This window comes from Chamaea fasciata, unplaced genomic scaffold (genome assembly GCF_029207755.1).
Source record: "Chamaea fasciata isolate MVZ Bird 193981 ecotype frontalis unplaced genomic scaffold, bChaFas1.0.hap1 SCAF_1, whole genome shotgun sequence".
NCBI classification, from domain to species: Eukaryota; Metazoa; Chordata; class Aves; order Passeriformes; family Sylviidae; genus Chamaea; species Chamaea fasciata.
In genome coordinates, this window is record NW_027094086.1 from 101,623,210 (window position 1) to 101,639,918 (window position 16,709).

The following is a 16,709-nucleotide window of genomic DNA, read 5'->3' on the forward strand; positions in this document are numbered from 1 at the left end:
TTTTATAAATTTCTTGAAAGTCACAGAACAGTTTTCACTCTTGTTTTTCTTAATATTAGCTTACAGGCAGTATTTTCCAATGATTATTTTCCAGCATTTGTGTTTTTTCTTGCTAACATATTGGTTTCTCATTGCTGACTTAGTGTACCAGAACATTAGAATTTTGAATCATCTGTCCAGAAGACATTCATAAGATGGCTAATAGTGCTGAAATACTGCAGACATTTACAGTATTACTAAATATTATAATTTCTGCCATCCAGGATACAGGAGAAAGTCTACAATGAGAATCTACCATACGGATTTTTATAGCCTTAGACTCGTAAATTTTAGCCTTTCCCGGTAAGTATTTCTCACATGAAAAATAAATTGTATAGGAAATTATTACTGGCCAAAAGTAAAGTAAAGAATATTTTTTTCCTCAAGAAATAAAAGGCACTAAGCATTAATTTTGGGCAATAAAAAGGTATATCTAAAAATATCTTTGCAGGCTAACCCTGATGAAAAATACACAGAATTTATACTTTTTGAACTATTTGAACACTTGCAAATTTGTGAATGAACACCGACCTTAAATAATTTTAAAAACTCTTACCCTTGAAAATATTTCTGAATGTGATTTTTCACTCTTTTCTTCCAGCTGAAAGAGAATAGGGAACATGATTACCTTTTGTAATAAGGGACTACCGAAGCAGCATCTTTTGTTCAAAGAGACTGAGAAGCATTTAAAAATGAAACAATTAAAAAAATTCCAGATGTTAGCATAGAGCAAGACAGGAAAAACAATATTCAGCCTAAAAGAGTATTTTTTAACTCAATTGCAAAATAAATGATTGCTTGTAAAAAAAAAAAGCCAGAAACTTTTCTCTGAAGTTTTTAAAATGTCATTACCAGTAGTGAGCAACAAACATGTTTTACTATTTTAAATTTCAACAGAGTAATCACTACAATACATGATGGCATAGCATGCAAAGCTTCATGCAGATACACTTAAGGCAGTCAGTGACAGCAGTGTGAATGCCTTACTTAACAGAAAACACATCTGTACTTTCAATCTCTTTAGAGTCACACATGATTACATCACAATAAAACTGGTTCAGGTAAAACCCTGTAACTAAAGTGTACTAAGTAAAAGTAATCTACAAAATAATTTCAATTCATATTTTTTGTACTGAAGTCTAAGCAAAAGAACTACCACACTTTCTTACTTTTGAAACTGCTATTGCAAAGTTATATTGTAGATGTACATTTTCTATATTTCCGTGAATCAAAATAGGTGGGATTAGACACATATTTAGTATGGTATCTCACATATCTTGCCTCTCAAAGAACACCTGTTTTTCTCTATGCCAAGGAAAAGAGTTTTGGAAGCCTACTTCAACCACAGAAGAAACAAATACTACTTTATAAGATTTTTCCTTTTCCTCCTATTGTTGGTTTCTATAAAAGCAACATTGCTTCTTCATGACAAATTCACCACCTACAATGATGTACTGAAATTAGAGATTGCAAATATTTGTCAGCAGTATGATGATAGAATGATGTGAAGAATCCAATTGATCGGAAGGATACATTTAGGCTAACCTAAATAAAAATATAGATTTTTAATTTAATAATAAATAATGATGATAAGCAACTGAGAAGGCAGCATAACTACCAGTCTCAGTCTCCACATTTCATTAAGCAGAGCATTAATTTCAGAAAGTCAGCTTTATTACGGGAAAAAAGCGCTAAAGTTTAAGCTGGAGAAATAATCTCTCATGATTTGAGAATGTACAGATGATAAATAACATGAATTATTACAACTTATACAGCACTTTAATAGTATTAAATATCATCTAAATGCAAAGTCACAGAAAGTGGTTATGAGAGTACTCAAGCTCTCTGTCTCCCATTCAAAGCAGAATCACAGCCAACAGTTCAGGACAGCTGTGGCTTGATCCAGCGAAGTCGCACCAGCTCCTGAACAGAGGCTCTCCAGCCTTGCTGTAATCTGACAGACTGCAACAATAACATCCTTGTGGAGCTTCTTAGAGTGTCTTATCTGAACTCCTAAACTGCAGCGTGAGGTTGTTGGCCCTTGTTGCACTGCTTGGCAAGGGTATGAACACTTTGGCTCTCATCTACGCAAGCACTGACACACTGCTGATCACCACATAGCATTCCTTTTGCTCAACTAAATAAACACAGTGCTCTCAGCCTCTCTGCCTACCTACTGCATGTGCCAACCCTAAATGCTATTTCAAAAGATATACCTAAGAACAGAAATTTGCTTTTTCTCCATGCTATTAAACACAGAAGTTTTGCCTGCAAGTAACAAGAATTTTTGGAACTTACAGCAGCAAGAAAGAGAAGGTGGCTAGGTTTGATATAAACAATGTTCAGCCCAAAGGGAGCTGCACAGGAAAACCATCACAATAATTTTACTGTAACATGACCTGTTGATGGACATGGGGTTCCATTCAAGTGCATAGCCAACAAGGGGCGCTTCAGTAATGGATTCTGACAAAATCTCATACTTGATGTAGGAACACTAAAATGCACTAATGCAGGCACAGGGGTTTTTTGTCACTAAAAGAAGTAACTGTATTCCCAAAGTACACAAAACACCCTTAGCATTGTTAATTTCCATAAGAAAAAAAAATGCAAAATGTCTAGGTCTTTAAAAGATTGTTAAACTTATCACACACACACAAAAATATGAAGGGTTACACTTGTCACATCCTTACAGCAACAGGCAAAATCTTTAAAACAAAGCAGCATGCTTTTAAAAAAATCACTCAGTACATTTTTTGTATTAAAACAAGTCCCAATCCTGCAATAAACCTATTTGCAATTAAGTAATTTAGAATGCTTTTACAGTATTTACTCTTTCAGAGTATGAAAAGAAAATCCATGGTTTTGCTGTTTTCACCACAGTGTAAATAAAAGCATTACACTCACGCTATTCAGAACTTGGCCATCATCTGCATCGGAAACCATGCTTCCCCTGCGGTAGGAACGACTAAAATAGTCAGCAGTAGTTTCACTTTGATCAGAAATACCAGAGGACTTTAAAAAATAAGGAGAAGGTGAAAGAGAACTGAAGAGGACACCACTGAATGAAAAAAGTTCATTGAAAACCAAAAAAAACCCTACCTTAAATCTCCATTATTGCACTAAAAACAATGAACATTTATTATTGATCCATTTTCCTCAATTAGAGTAATATAGAAAAACTACCAGATACCAAAGGGTGTAGTATTAATTTAGGGTCAAACATGAACTGCAAAAATTAAAAAAAGTTTGCAGATCATAAATGACAGATTATATAAATTGAGAAATAAAAATTATTATTTTTCTCTACAAATGTTGTCTTTTTTCAAATCAACACAAACCCAACTGTGCTAGATACAATCTGGGCTGCTTCTCATTCTAAGTTTAAGATGTCTTAGACTAGAAGGCAAAGTTACTCCTCAAAGATGTATGTCAGACAGGCACCTAAAAGGTGGGGAAAAACTGCTAGTGCTACGAATTTTTTATTTAAAAAGGCAAAATATATCTAAGAGCATTACAGCAATTACATCTGCCATGGGAATTTAAGTGCAATATTCAACTGAGAAACATTAGGCATGCAAAACACAGTATTTAATGGGAAGAGTTGGTTTATCTTAAGCTTATTGATAACATTCTACTTCAAAAGGCAGAACGTTAAAACTAAATACAATGCTTACAGTGAAAGTGACTATAGGAGAAAAAAATCCTTATATGAACAGTTTGAAAGTATATTGTCCTTATCCAATTCTCACATTAAAAAAAAAAAATCTTTATACTTGATGTATCTGTAGCCTTACTCTGATTAAAAGATACCAAGATGCCTAAAAGTCACATATAAAACTGGTATACAAAAACCAGTTTACTGATGAACACCTGGCTCAGATTATGCTATTTTATGACTATAGGATTTGTATTTGTTGTCACTGATCGGTTATGTTCTATTTCTCTGACAATAAATTTTCCAGCTATTTTCCAGCTACACCTATATTTTAAATGGTATCTTAATTTTCATTAAATATAGCTAGGTAGGTATATTTTGATAGTTGGAAATTGGCTAAACTTTCCTATTGCACTTGCACTTCACAAAGTATAAAGATACTGAAGAGAATTCTTCATATTTATTATGATTACAGCAAAAGAACAAACAACTCAGACTGTATACAATCTACGACAATACCAGTCTTTCATTCAAAATCCACTTCTCTTTGTTGTTGAGAAGTCCGTATACCTGATAAACCTTGCTGTCCCTCCTTCTACATTTCTCATACTCCTAGTATCTTTCCCAATGGGTTCATCAAAACTGCTGCATTTTAAGATGGAGAAGCATCTTATGGTCTCCATCTCTCCTACTTGCTATTCTGACTTCCAGAGAATAATAAACTGACTTCAAATGCATCATCCAGGTAAAACCAAAATACAAGCCACAGAAACAGTAGCAAATGAATGTTAAATTATATATGATTTTTACTTCATCTGCTATTCAGGATTATTTCATTAAACAAATACTTTGAACTCTATTAAGCATTCACTAGTGTGAGTGAATGTACCTCGGCATTACTGGTATAACATATACATAGTGAGATCTGATGTGTATATATATATATATTCCTATATGTCTAAAAGTATATAATTTTAAGAAATTACTCTCAGTTTTAAGAAAAACTAAGAAGAGAAGCAGTGTTTTCACAGTGCAAGAGATTACATATATATGTCAATACCTGTTAGGTTTTAGAATTTCATAAAGCAACAGCAAAATTACTTTTTTCCTACACCCTCAAAAATCCACTCTGTTATTTTTTGTAGTTAAATACATTAGTTTCTGACAAATGTGATTTTATTTGTTTAGTACCTATAACACTCTTAATGTGAGAAATTAAAAAAGGAGTGAACATTTCAATTTAGCCCATACTAGAACACTGATCACTTTTTTGTTTTGTGTAGCTAAACAAATGAGCAGCTGTATCAATGAAAGTTAGACAACTGTTCTGCAGCAGAAGCAAAATAACTCTTTAAAGTCACTTTGCAGCACAAAAAGCCGACTTTAGAATGACACTTTTAACACAATACAGACCCAGAACAAATTTCTCTCATTTTGGATACAGGTTAACACAAAAATGAGCAAACTTCTTATTGCATGATATAACAGTTTCCATAAATCCTCTTCCCCAAAAGAAAAGACTTTTCCACATGTATGGTAGTATGTTTCATATGCACTATGACATAGTGTGGTAACCCCAGCAACGTACTATACTTCAGTTACTAGTTGTTCATTACAAATATTAAAACGATATATAGAAAAACAAATTCCTTCTACAGTTTACTGCCTTACAGTAAACTGTAAAAATGTACACCTTGCTAAAAACCACATCACTAACAAATCAAAACTTCTTACGTGGAATAGAAAAATCAAATCTTGTGCGTTGGTCAGTGAAATGATCCCAAGTGGATGTACTCATAACTGCTGATGTGTTAGTATCAAAGCATTCAGCAAATCGTGCATAGGAATGCTCACCACAGGACTACTTTGGACTGAGCTTGCTCTTGAAGAATAAATGTATTCATATGGCTAAAGAAAAGGTACAAAGAACATTTTCACAACTTTCATATATTTTTGTCTGCAGAAAACAAATATAATGAAAGAAACAACCGAAGGCCTATTACACGAAGAGTGCAAGAACTATTTGAGTTATGTCAATCCATCACCACACAATGAGGCCTGAGAAAGAAGGAATGAAGTACCATGCATATCCAGTCTCAGCCATTATCATGCCACACTCATACACTGTAAGTCCTATGCACAGTCACACACTCTCTTATCCTCTTCCATGCAGTAGCATACTTTTTATGTAAAAAAAAAAAAAGAAGTAAAAAAAAAAATTTAAAGATTCTCAGCAGCATTTACTATTACTACTAGGCATGTCTATTTCCATGTGTCACTAAAAATTCCCTTGAAAAACAGCCAAACACTGAAAAAAAAAAATCCTTCACTATTTGCATAATTAAATTAAACATTTAAATTGCAATTTGGTTTTAACTGCTCTGAAATCTCCAGAAGTTTTAACACACCCTGGGAACTGAAGCTATGCTGTACACTTAGTGGTTTTATTTTACACTCACCCATGCACATTGTCCTGAAAGAGTTATGTTTGAAGGTGCAAGGCTGAAATCTACTTATGTGGTAGATAATAAAAGCAGCTCTGAGAAACGCATCTTAAAAAGAAAAAAAATTACCATTTCATGCTGCTTTGCCCCTCCTTATCAAGAAACCTCTAGCAGAAATTAGAATTATATGCATATCAGAGTTACATGTAATAGCAGTCGTTATGGTCATGTTCTCTCACTGAATCTTCTAATGTCTTCTTGAGTACATACACAAAGCCAAAAAAGGTAAATCATCTATTTGTAATCCAAGTGCAAAACAAGATTCCACTAACTAATTAAAAATAATACATAATATTTGATGATTTTTATGTAGGTGTAGCATGTCTCTAAATGGCAGTGTAAGGTGGATTTGAACTACTATAGCAGCAAAAGGCATACAGTTTCAGACATTCATGTCACTTTTAAAAAATAATTTTTTGTAGAGCTATCTTAGCATGAAAACCTAATCTGGTTCTATACAAAATAAAGTAGCTAGTAGTGCCATAAGAATGGCTATCTCATTTTTTAATGTTTATTAAATTTAAAAGTTCAAAAGTATTCCAGGTATATTTACCACAAATTTCAGTAGTCTCCTGATTTCCATCCAAATGCTTAACTTTTTTAATACTTTTTTTCAGTATTACACATGCAGTTGTTATTTAGTATGCTTGAATTAATTTGTTCTAACCCCAGTGTTCTTCATCATTGTTGCATTCACCAACTTAATGCTTGTCTGTAAAAAGAGCAGTAAAACAGCAACGACTAAAATACTTTAGAGGTAATTTAAAAATGTTAAGAAAATTAAACTCAATGCCTCCAGAAAGTGATACACTTTCAGTGAGAAAATGCAACCCTAAAAATGTCCCAAAAATACAGATGTAATATTGTCAAGCCTCATGGTCATACAATATAAATTTAAGGTAACCATGCAAATGGTGCTTACAAAACAAACTGATACGTCTTATCAAACCAATGTTTAAAGGAGACACCTATGAAGAAAAGTGTAATTTTATATTTATATTGGGCCATTCAAACATCTAAAGATAAGTAAAATATTGTTTTACATTGTACTAACCCTGTAACTCCTAGTTGGTGCCACTGGATCACTGTATAGAGAAGATGACTATAATGTGAAGAGCAGAACAAGTCAGAAATACTTTTTCTGCATACATAATTTTTTTTATTTATGCTCTATATTCCACAAAAGTCCGAAAGATTTAAATGCTAAATTTTAGTCCATCTATAGTAGACAGAAGCTTCCAGAAAAGAGTGGAAGAGCCTCCAAGAAAACCCATTATCTTTGAAATAAATTTAAACATTATTAAACCAATCTAGTATTTTTGCAAGTAGATTTGTGGAAGAGAGTGAAAAAATTACATAGTTCTCAAATAACACATCAGTTTCCTCTAGCTAGTTATTTAAAACTGGCCATAACCACAGCTACAGATACTGGAAGACATTACTTATCTCGTGACATATCAGTGTTTTATCATTTATATTAACATGGAAAAGAGTACCGCAATGGTGGTAAACATTTAAGGCTTTTTTTTGTTGGCATTAAAAGACAGGAATTTGATACAACAACTGTCACAGCTGCTGGTTCTTTTCTGTATATCATACAGAATCATGAAACAGAAGTTATTTTATATTTAAAAGCTCACATGCAGAACAAAGTAACCTGCATGTTATACATTGATTTTATAAAACACAATATTTACAAGCAGAAAATACAACTGTTACCACTTTTACCTGTAATAATTGCAAGTTTCACAGAGAGGAAAGTTAGCATCCTATGGCATAAGTAAGCAAAACCACACCTATGTATTTCATATAAATAATTAAATAATTATAAAAAGAGGAGACAGACCAGAACATGGTAGGAAGAAACTGGTTGACTAGATCTCAGGCTGCTATAATTTCTTTGATCATAGTAAATTCCACTCTGAGGGGTGAGGAAAGAAAGAAGAGAGAAAACAAAGGTTGCATCCATAGATCTTGCAAACAGAAGTTTTATCTTAACATTGCCCAAGTATTCCCAAGCCAAGAACTCGTGCAGAATGCTGTAAAGTTTTCCCTACCGTTGACCCCAAAACCATGTAACCTTCTTAAGCAAGAATAAAAGCTCCAAAACTACTATGTACTCTGTATATCAGCATTATGTCTATTTCTAATGCCATGCTCAAACAAAATAATAAATAATTTTGATATTTTTCCTCCATAATAAAAAAGAAAACTGCAAAAGCCTGACAAGTGCAGCAAGAAATACATTGAAAACATATTTTAAAAGACTTGCTAATAATTAGTACAATTATTTACTTTATCTTTTTTCCATTAGATATCATCATGAATCAAAGTATTTAGGAGAGAGAGGACAGAAATCCCTAATAATTGAATTGGGGCTGGATGTTTATGTGACACCAGCATAGCCTGTATTCTACCACTATTCTTTACACCTAGTGCGCATACTGGAAGTCTAGCAATTATACTTTGGTTTATTTCTGTTGGGTTTTGACACTCTCTACACAAACGACATATATATGCACACAATTCATACACATATACAAAAAAGAAAAACCAGACAGATAAAAACATGGCAAAAAGTGGTGCCCGCAGAATAGAGCAGGCACTCTTATCTCAATAGGGAACAGAAAGCAGAAATATTCATACTACTCATTTGTATAAGGAACTACGGAACAGGAAAATAGCACTTCAAAAGCACATGGAGAAATGCTGTTAATACAATAATAAGTAAATACAAAATTACTTCAACTTAGTCTCAACACAAACACCCACTACTCTTCTGACACCCCCAACCCCTAATTGCTAATTCATCAGTACCAAAAACTGTCTGAAAAATTACATCCAAAATATTTCATTTATTGACACTATATTCACATGTTAAACACCGTATTTTCAGGAATAGTTTCTGCACAATAACAATAATCCCCATGCCTTTCTCAATATGTCACTGGATTAATACCAAGGTCTATGGCAAATTCAATCTGTTGTACATCTGCATTTAAAATGTTTCTAGCTATCTGATAGGGGATGAGTAGGAATAATAGAACACGTATTTCCATCTTGACTGAATAAACTTCAATCCAGAGAAATGCCGCCTTTAAACAGTTCCAAGGGCCTTTTCCAGGCCTCCAAAAGAACAAGAATTCTATTCAGCTGATTCTGTTGATGGTATCACACTCTTACGAACACAGTTTCAAACACAAATTCAGGTCAGAATCTGATCAATATGAGGCTTCTTTTCTCCTAAAAACATTTATGCAAATGTCAGGAAGCTAACAAATTTATCCATGACTCTACACACTTGGTATATTTATAATGAATATTATCCTAGAAAATTAACCAATAAACCTTTATAGGAATAAAGAGCTTTCTCCTTTGAACTTTGAGATTAATTGGAAGCATGACTAAGAATAAAATTTAGAGAATTAATACCACTATATAACAGCATCTTCACATCTTCAATCTTAAGATATAAAGAAGACAGACATAAGGATTTAAGGGTTTTATCACCTAAAACAGAAACAAAGGAAATTTTAACTACATAACTAGAAAAAAATAGGCCATGCTTCTATCACTGTGTTAAAAAGAAGTGGTAAGTGAAACTATAATCCACCCTGTTCTCATTAACATAGGCTTGCCTTAAAGCTAGTGCTCACATTTCACAAAAAAAAAATTAAATGAATAAACAAACTAAAAAAGCTGAATAATACAGACTAATTTAAGTACTATATTGTGCTTGCCTATCTGGTAGCTAATTCAGATAACACTGCTGTTTAAACAAACACAGCTTTTAAAGCTGCTTACATATTCCTTTTGGTAGTACATGATGCTAGCCTTTTCTTAAGAAACACATGGATCTCATATGGCATAACACCACTGAGAATGTGATGCAATCAACTATCATTTCATCAAAATATGGAAGAAGTATTTTAAGTAAAGATATACAAACCAGCTGCTTTTTCTCTGGACTGAAATAACTTTACATTACATTACATTAAAGTTTCTATGTGGTAATGGAGAATACAAATAGATGCATATACACTTTTTTCCCCCAAGGATGTCCTCCAAGTCTAATCTGTGTGTCACTTCAGTACTAAAGTTTAGAAATAGCAACTAAACGCTAGAAAGTGCTTACTAAAAGACAGTTGTCTTTTCTCCCTGAAAAAAATTATACATGTAATCTACAGGAAGTGTTAGAATTATAAAACTATTCTAGGTCTGAATATGTGACAGTACAAATTTTTTAAAGTCAAGAATTTCAAGTCACTAGTTAGTACCATTACACCTTAAAAACAAAGCACAAAACCAGTCTTCACTCTAAGACATGCAAAGTATTAACACAGAGGGACCAAATATCTTGCAGATCTATCCTTGGTGTTGTCATACCAAAGTAAAATAAAATTAAATAAAGTGAAAAATCACAATGTTAAAAAAATTGCTTTTTTTTTCAAAGAATGACTAAAAGGACTTACAGGAAAATTACAAGAAAACATATTCCACTAATTATGAAAAATTAAACATGAAGGAATATCCACTTATCCAGATCTGAAGTGCTTTCTGAGGCTGGACCACTCAATAAAAACTAATCTTTTCCCCCCAACTGCATCCCAATAAATTAAAAGTGAGGTAATTTTGGACAGCACTATGCTATGCAAAGTATTTCATGTGATTTTAAATAATGAAGCCAAGTGTCATATGGTAGATTTCATTAAACTGAGACAGCATTTACAAGGTTATGTAACAAAAGGCTCATCTCCACACAGGCAAAGCAGTCTAAAGGATCATCAGCACCCTTGTTGAGCTGTGCAACTCATCATGATGCAATGACTTTCCAGGGCACCTTACAGGCTCAGGAAGGTCACTGCCTACAGGGTACAGGACATGAAAGACTTTACAGGAGGAAGGGGAAATAGTATTTTGTGATCAGGGCGGAATTAAAGGTGGGGATAGAGGGGTTAAGTGTTTTCAGGAGGAGCAAGTGTGTGAAAAAGAAGGAACAGTGTGATGAAAGGGCCAGATGTGTGTGAAGAGAATGGGAATCTACCAGATTTGGCAGCTCTTAAAAATACTAATAATACCAATTTTGTAATAATAGTTTAGCCAGCATCACATTTGCTTGTGACTCAGTAACAGCAAAACTTGTGAAGTTTATACTTCTATTTTTTACTTAGAAAACTTAAATTTTCACAGCAAGCTTTTTTTTTTTTTCCAGTTCATCTAAAAATTTCACAGGTATTTTGACTGTAGGTAATAAGCAATACAAAATATAATGTAACATCAAACTAAGCCGACTTGTAACACAACAGAAAAAACAAACTGAAGGTAGTTTGAAAATATTACGTTACAGAGTAGTAGCATGATGGAGTATTGCCCAGTGTAATTTTCAAAATGAGGAGTAATGAGAGGATTGCAAGAAAAAATATTTTGTCTATTGTTACATCTGCAAATTTCTTCTAGACATCAAATTAACACCAGAAATTCCTCGGATTTAGATTTTATATTTGTTTATAAGTTAATATATACCTTATAACTTATCCCTTTTATAACTATTAACAGTTTAACAGTCTACTAAATAATGTTTAATTTTTCTAAACTAGGAATACCACAAATATACAGAAATACCCATTACTGAAAAGGCAGAATTTCTGTATTTCTAAAATCACAACATAAAAGAGAAAAATGCCTCCTGTTGTAACTTTCAACATGTTTGTACCTATCAAGGCTGATGGACAACCCTTTTCCATTTTATTTTACTTCTCTGCTGGGGACACTGGGAGAGAACAATGAAGAGATGAATTCCCTTCACACCTGTAAGTGTTCAATCTTGAAGATAACTTCACCTAGCCCTTTCTTTCAGCTCTCACATTTGCTATCACAAAGTACTTGATTATATCAATCATTGCAGCAGGCCCAATTAATGACATTTTCTATAAAATGTTTTCACCATGCCACTGCTTTGGTTATTAGACACAGAAAATGTTACAATGTGAACAAATCACATTCTAAATAAAAAGCATGCTCATTCCAGGTTACACACCACAAGATCTCTCCTTTTGGAGGTACTTGCTCTGCTCCTGTGAGACGCACTGACATCTGGGGAACTCTTGAGAATTAAATCATAAAAATATATCAAGATTTTAAATTTTTTTTAAAATTTAATCCTATTACTCTTCACTGAATGACAGAAAATAACCAAGGCAGTCAAAGAAATTCTAAGTAAGACCCCCACAAAATGAGCTTAGTTATCTGCCCAATTCAAACCCTCTTGTTTAGACAACAGCCAATTACTTATTCTCCATCTTAGCATATTTGCTATGTCAGCCAAGACAAGAGCATATCTGAGGAAATCCATACCAGCTCACAAGTTTCTAAGAGTTGCACATAGCATATTTTACATGTTTTCTTGATAAAGCATTTACTGTTCAAAATTATTTGGTAAAAATAGCTGTGCAGCAAATTGCAGAAACACTTAACACTAGGACTTGCATGACAGTACACAAAATTCAGTTAATCAAAAAAGACATTTAATTGCAAAGACCTCTTAGCAATCATCTTTTTTCAAAGTCACGCAAAGAAACAGCTCGTTCCAACTTCCAAAATATATAAAAACCAACACTTCTATTTTAGTAATTTGTCCTTTTGCTGGCCTATATACCCAGATAAATGACTAGCTGATTTCTATGCAGATCCAAGACCAGGAAAATGTTAACATAGCCTCAATAAAACCGTTCTTTAGCAATACATATATTGCCCAAAGATGATCTAAAAGAGCCTATAGAATAAATATTTCTGTTGGCAGTCTTTGGGATACCTTACATCATTCAGCTAATTTTTTTTGCCATTAATGAATAATATATTCCCACCTTCTCAAAGGAAGAGAATCTAGTATCATACCAAACCCTTCTGCAAATTGTACCTTAAGGTACTTAAACTTTTTCTTTCACAAATACTACAGAAACACAGTAACACTCAAAGTGCAAGAAAAGACTGGAAGATTGAAACATATAAAAATAAACTACCTTTTTAACATTGATGGAAATAAAGTACTAGATGAACTTAAACATTAAATGTGACTTAAAATGACTAGACCTGCAAATACTTAGGAGACTTGAAGCTTCATCCCCTCCTCTAGAAAAAGAAACCAGAACCCAAATCTTTTTTTCCTTTGGTTTGGTTTTGGTTCTGAAGGCCATGATCAAAAAGCAAAAGTATACAGTTTGAACACAAACCAAATGTGAATGTCGACTGGACTGGTGAGAGTTTCTGGCCCTCTCTGCATCTTCCTGAGAAAGAAGAAATGCAGAGTCATTTCATAAGGAAGGAAAAAAAAAAAAAAACAACGGTGACACAATACCAGGAAGCCAAAGTGAGCCACGTGCTGTTAGCACTTTTAATGTTATGTGTCATTTTGAATAATCCATGGCAAGTAAACTCATTCAAGTCAGAAAAGCTCATTTCACCTCATTTGGGTAAGCATGCCAAGATATTACATTAGGGGATGCAAATAAGGCAGGTTAATATAATTAATAATTAGTGTTCAGTAGTCAGTCTTTCTTATGATTAATATATTGATGCAGAAAAAAAGCACAAAATTGTTAAAATGAAGAAATTAAAGGAAAAATAGAGAGCTTTACAAAATTACAAGTACGCTGGTAAGAAATGTACCATATAATTACTACATTCAAATTTTAAGTAATTTGCAAAGTTATTTTAACCCTAATAGAAATTATTATTCTCAGTTGCCTCATACATATTTTGCACTTTCTTCTCTATTAGAGGAACAAAGCTTCTTAGAGCAAATTGATCAATTTTAAGTTCTACAGCTAGTTTTGTTCTACAGTGACTGTGAAAATAATAAACTCAACTCATAAAATCTGAGTGATGACAACTAACTAAGGCATATTATTTTATTCTGTTGAAAGATGATAGAACGTTCATTTCGCTTCACACGAGAATATGTGAGAAGAAGCAAGACAAAAACCACAACTAATTTAAAATTAAAGCATACTTCACATGTCATAAGCATCTCAAATTGTTACAGTATGAAAACACATTAAGAATAACCTTAATTCTACAATTATCCCATTGGGAGGCTACTACACAGTTCTAAAAGTAGGAATTCTTCTTTAACTTACTTATTTCCTACAATTTTCAACATATTGAACTATTCTAAAGGTTGTAAGCCAGTAGTTTATAGAATTAAAGGCTTTGCCTCCAGATCATAGATGGGTATTTAAAGATACCCATCTAAAGATACCCATAAAACTAGCTTTTGTACTGCTTATGGTCACATTGTTATCATCTGCATTTTCACTGGATACATTAATTTGTATAAAATTATTTTATGACTATTCAGTATTCAATAGGCCAATTTAAAACTCTGCCAGAGAACTGTCATGGGGGGAGGGCAGATTCATTTCATAATGCCATTTTAGTCTTCCTCTCTATACTGTTTGTTTTAAGGTTTAAAATGAATGTTCATGCTATTTAACTTTTCAACACAATATAGTTAGATCATTGCCATTCTTTGTATCTCTGGTCTAAATGGAGATGTACCTCTTAGTAACATCTGCAGCAGGCAAGAAGAGAGTTTGCTACTTATGCAAGATTCCATTTAACTGGTGGGTAACAAGTATCTTCCCGACACTCCACAAGAAAATAGCCTGTGTTAAGTGTTCAGTGTATTCAGGTCAAAGGATTATGCACTACAGTACATATTGCAAAGAGATAGCTGCTGCTGGTATCTATCAAGCTTGATTTCTAAAAGTGCAAGTTTGAATTGTGCATGTTATCCAATACAGAGGTTGCATCTCCCAGTCCAGGAAAGAGTGCACAACTGTTCAGAGATCTCCTGCAGCAGATGTACCTCTTATGACTGCAAAAGGAAGGTGGCATTCAGTTGAGTGGCATTAATTTTGAGTGAGATTCCTCACAAATACAATCTACGTTCTACGTTCTGGAAACCCTTCATCTCAAGCAAAAAAAACTTTCAAAGGTACATTCCACCAAGAAATACAGAAAGTATGCTGATCTTGAGAACATGAGGAAAAAACGTATACACAGATATTAGACAGGCAAAGAGATCATAAAGAGTCAACACAACTTTGCAAATCAAATTCTAACGACAGTCCTTGGATTTCTCAACAGAGATTAACCGTCATCGTGGTTTTAACTATTTGAAATGATGGCTAGTCTCAGCGTGTATTACTTAAATCTTGGTGAATCAAAACATTTCCACAGTGAACGTTTTCCTAAAAGCCAGAATAACCCCTGACATCTCCCATACACCCTTTTAAGAGGCACATAAAGTTTGAGAAAGGAACCCTCTAAAGAAATACTACAATTAAGTCAGTCTCACTCCAGTGCCGGGTAAAATCATGGAAAATCCTATTCTGGGAGCTACTGAAAAACACCTGGGAGACAACTCAGTCATTAGTCACAGCCAATATGGCTTCATGTCAAGGGGAAACTGCTTGTCCAACCTCATTTTGTTACACAACAGGGTGGCCTAGGAAAGTCAGTAGATTGTATCCTTTTCGACTTCAGCAAAGCTTTTGATACTGTCTCTCACAGGATCCTCCTAGACAAAGCAGTCTGCACACAGCTGGATAACCATGTTATGCAATCAATGAGCAACTGGATCACAGGTCAGGTACAAAGGGTTGTAGTGAATTGGGTGACATCAAACTGGCATCAGGTCACCAGTAGAGTTCCACAGGCTCATCTTAGGCCCAGGTCTCCTCATAAATTATTTGGATAAAGAACTCAAGGAACAAGAGGAGCTCAAGGGCAGGGAGGCTCCAGAGCAAGACCTTGGCAAATCAGAGATGGGCAAGCACCAACAATAGTGTCTTGGTTTGAAAGACAGTGCCTGCCTAGGAAGATGGGAACCTCCCTTGGAATGGAAAATGTGACCCCCTTCCCTCCAAATTATTATAACTTTGACATTACAGAGCTGTCAGGCAAAGATATGGGAAAAAGAATAACAGTTCTTTACATGGGTATTTATATATATATATATATATGTATATATATTTTTTAAAAAGGCAAACAAACAACCACAATGGCAGCAACAACAAACAGAACCAGAAGCCCAGTGACAGCCTTCTCTCAGCTGCAGGCACTTTCCCCTTTGGTGCAGTTACAGTCACAGCCAGCAGGGGCACTGGTGGCCCCTGGCCAGACAGGGCAGGTGCAATGATTCCCCACTGGCTGCAGGGGGCGCTGTGGAGCGAGCCCAGCTTGCTCTACCTCAGTAACAGCAGCACAGCCATCGGGAGAGAAAGAAAGGGGCTTCCTTTACAAACTCAGAGGGGGCAGCTCATTCCAGTACCCCTCTGGAGGATGAAATGGATTGTAGCAGGAACCTTGGAGCAGCAGGCTAGAACAGCAGAGGCAGGCACAGTTGGGGTGGTAAAAACTGTAGCAAAAACTCCAGAGCTGTGCTGGGAGGCACAGGGTATCTCTGAGGGCAGAGGATGTTCTGTTAAAAGTGTAGCAAAAGCCCAAAG

General features: G+C 34.4%; 1 protein-coding gene across 7 annotated transcripts in view; it reads right to left on the reverse strand.

Moving 5' to 3' along the window:
* Nucleotides 1-16,709, reverse strand: part of LRRFIP2 (LRR binding FLII interacting protein 2) — a 53,347-nt gene that overhangs the window by 19,109 nt on the left and 17,529 nt on the right. For 6 of the 7 annotated variants that reach the window (XM_066191315.1, XM_066191298.1, XM_066191306.1 and 3 more), the window contains exon 4: nt 596-640. In XM_066191315.1, the coding sequence (XP_066047412.1) occupies nt 596-640 (45 nt within the window). Of the gene's footprint in view, nt 1-595; nt 641-2,943; nt 3,052-5,548; nt 5,603-7,252; nt 7,301-8,044; nt 8,120-12,235; nt 12,302-13,427; nt 13,482-16,709 lie in introns of all 7 variants that reach the window. The other variant, XM_066191288.1, reaches the window with a different exon arrangement.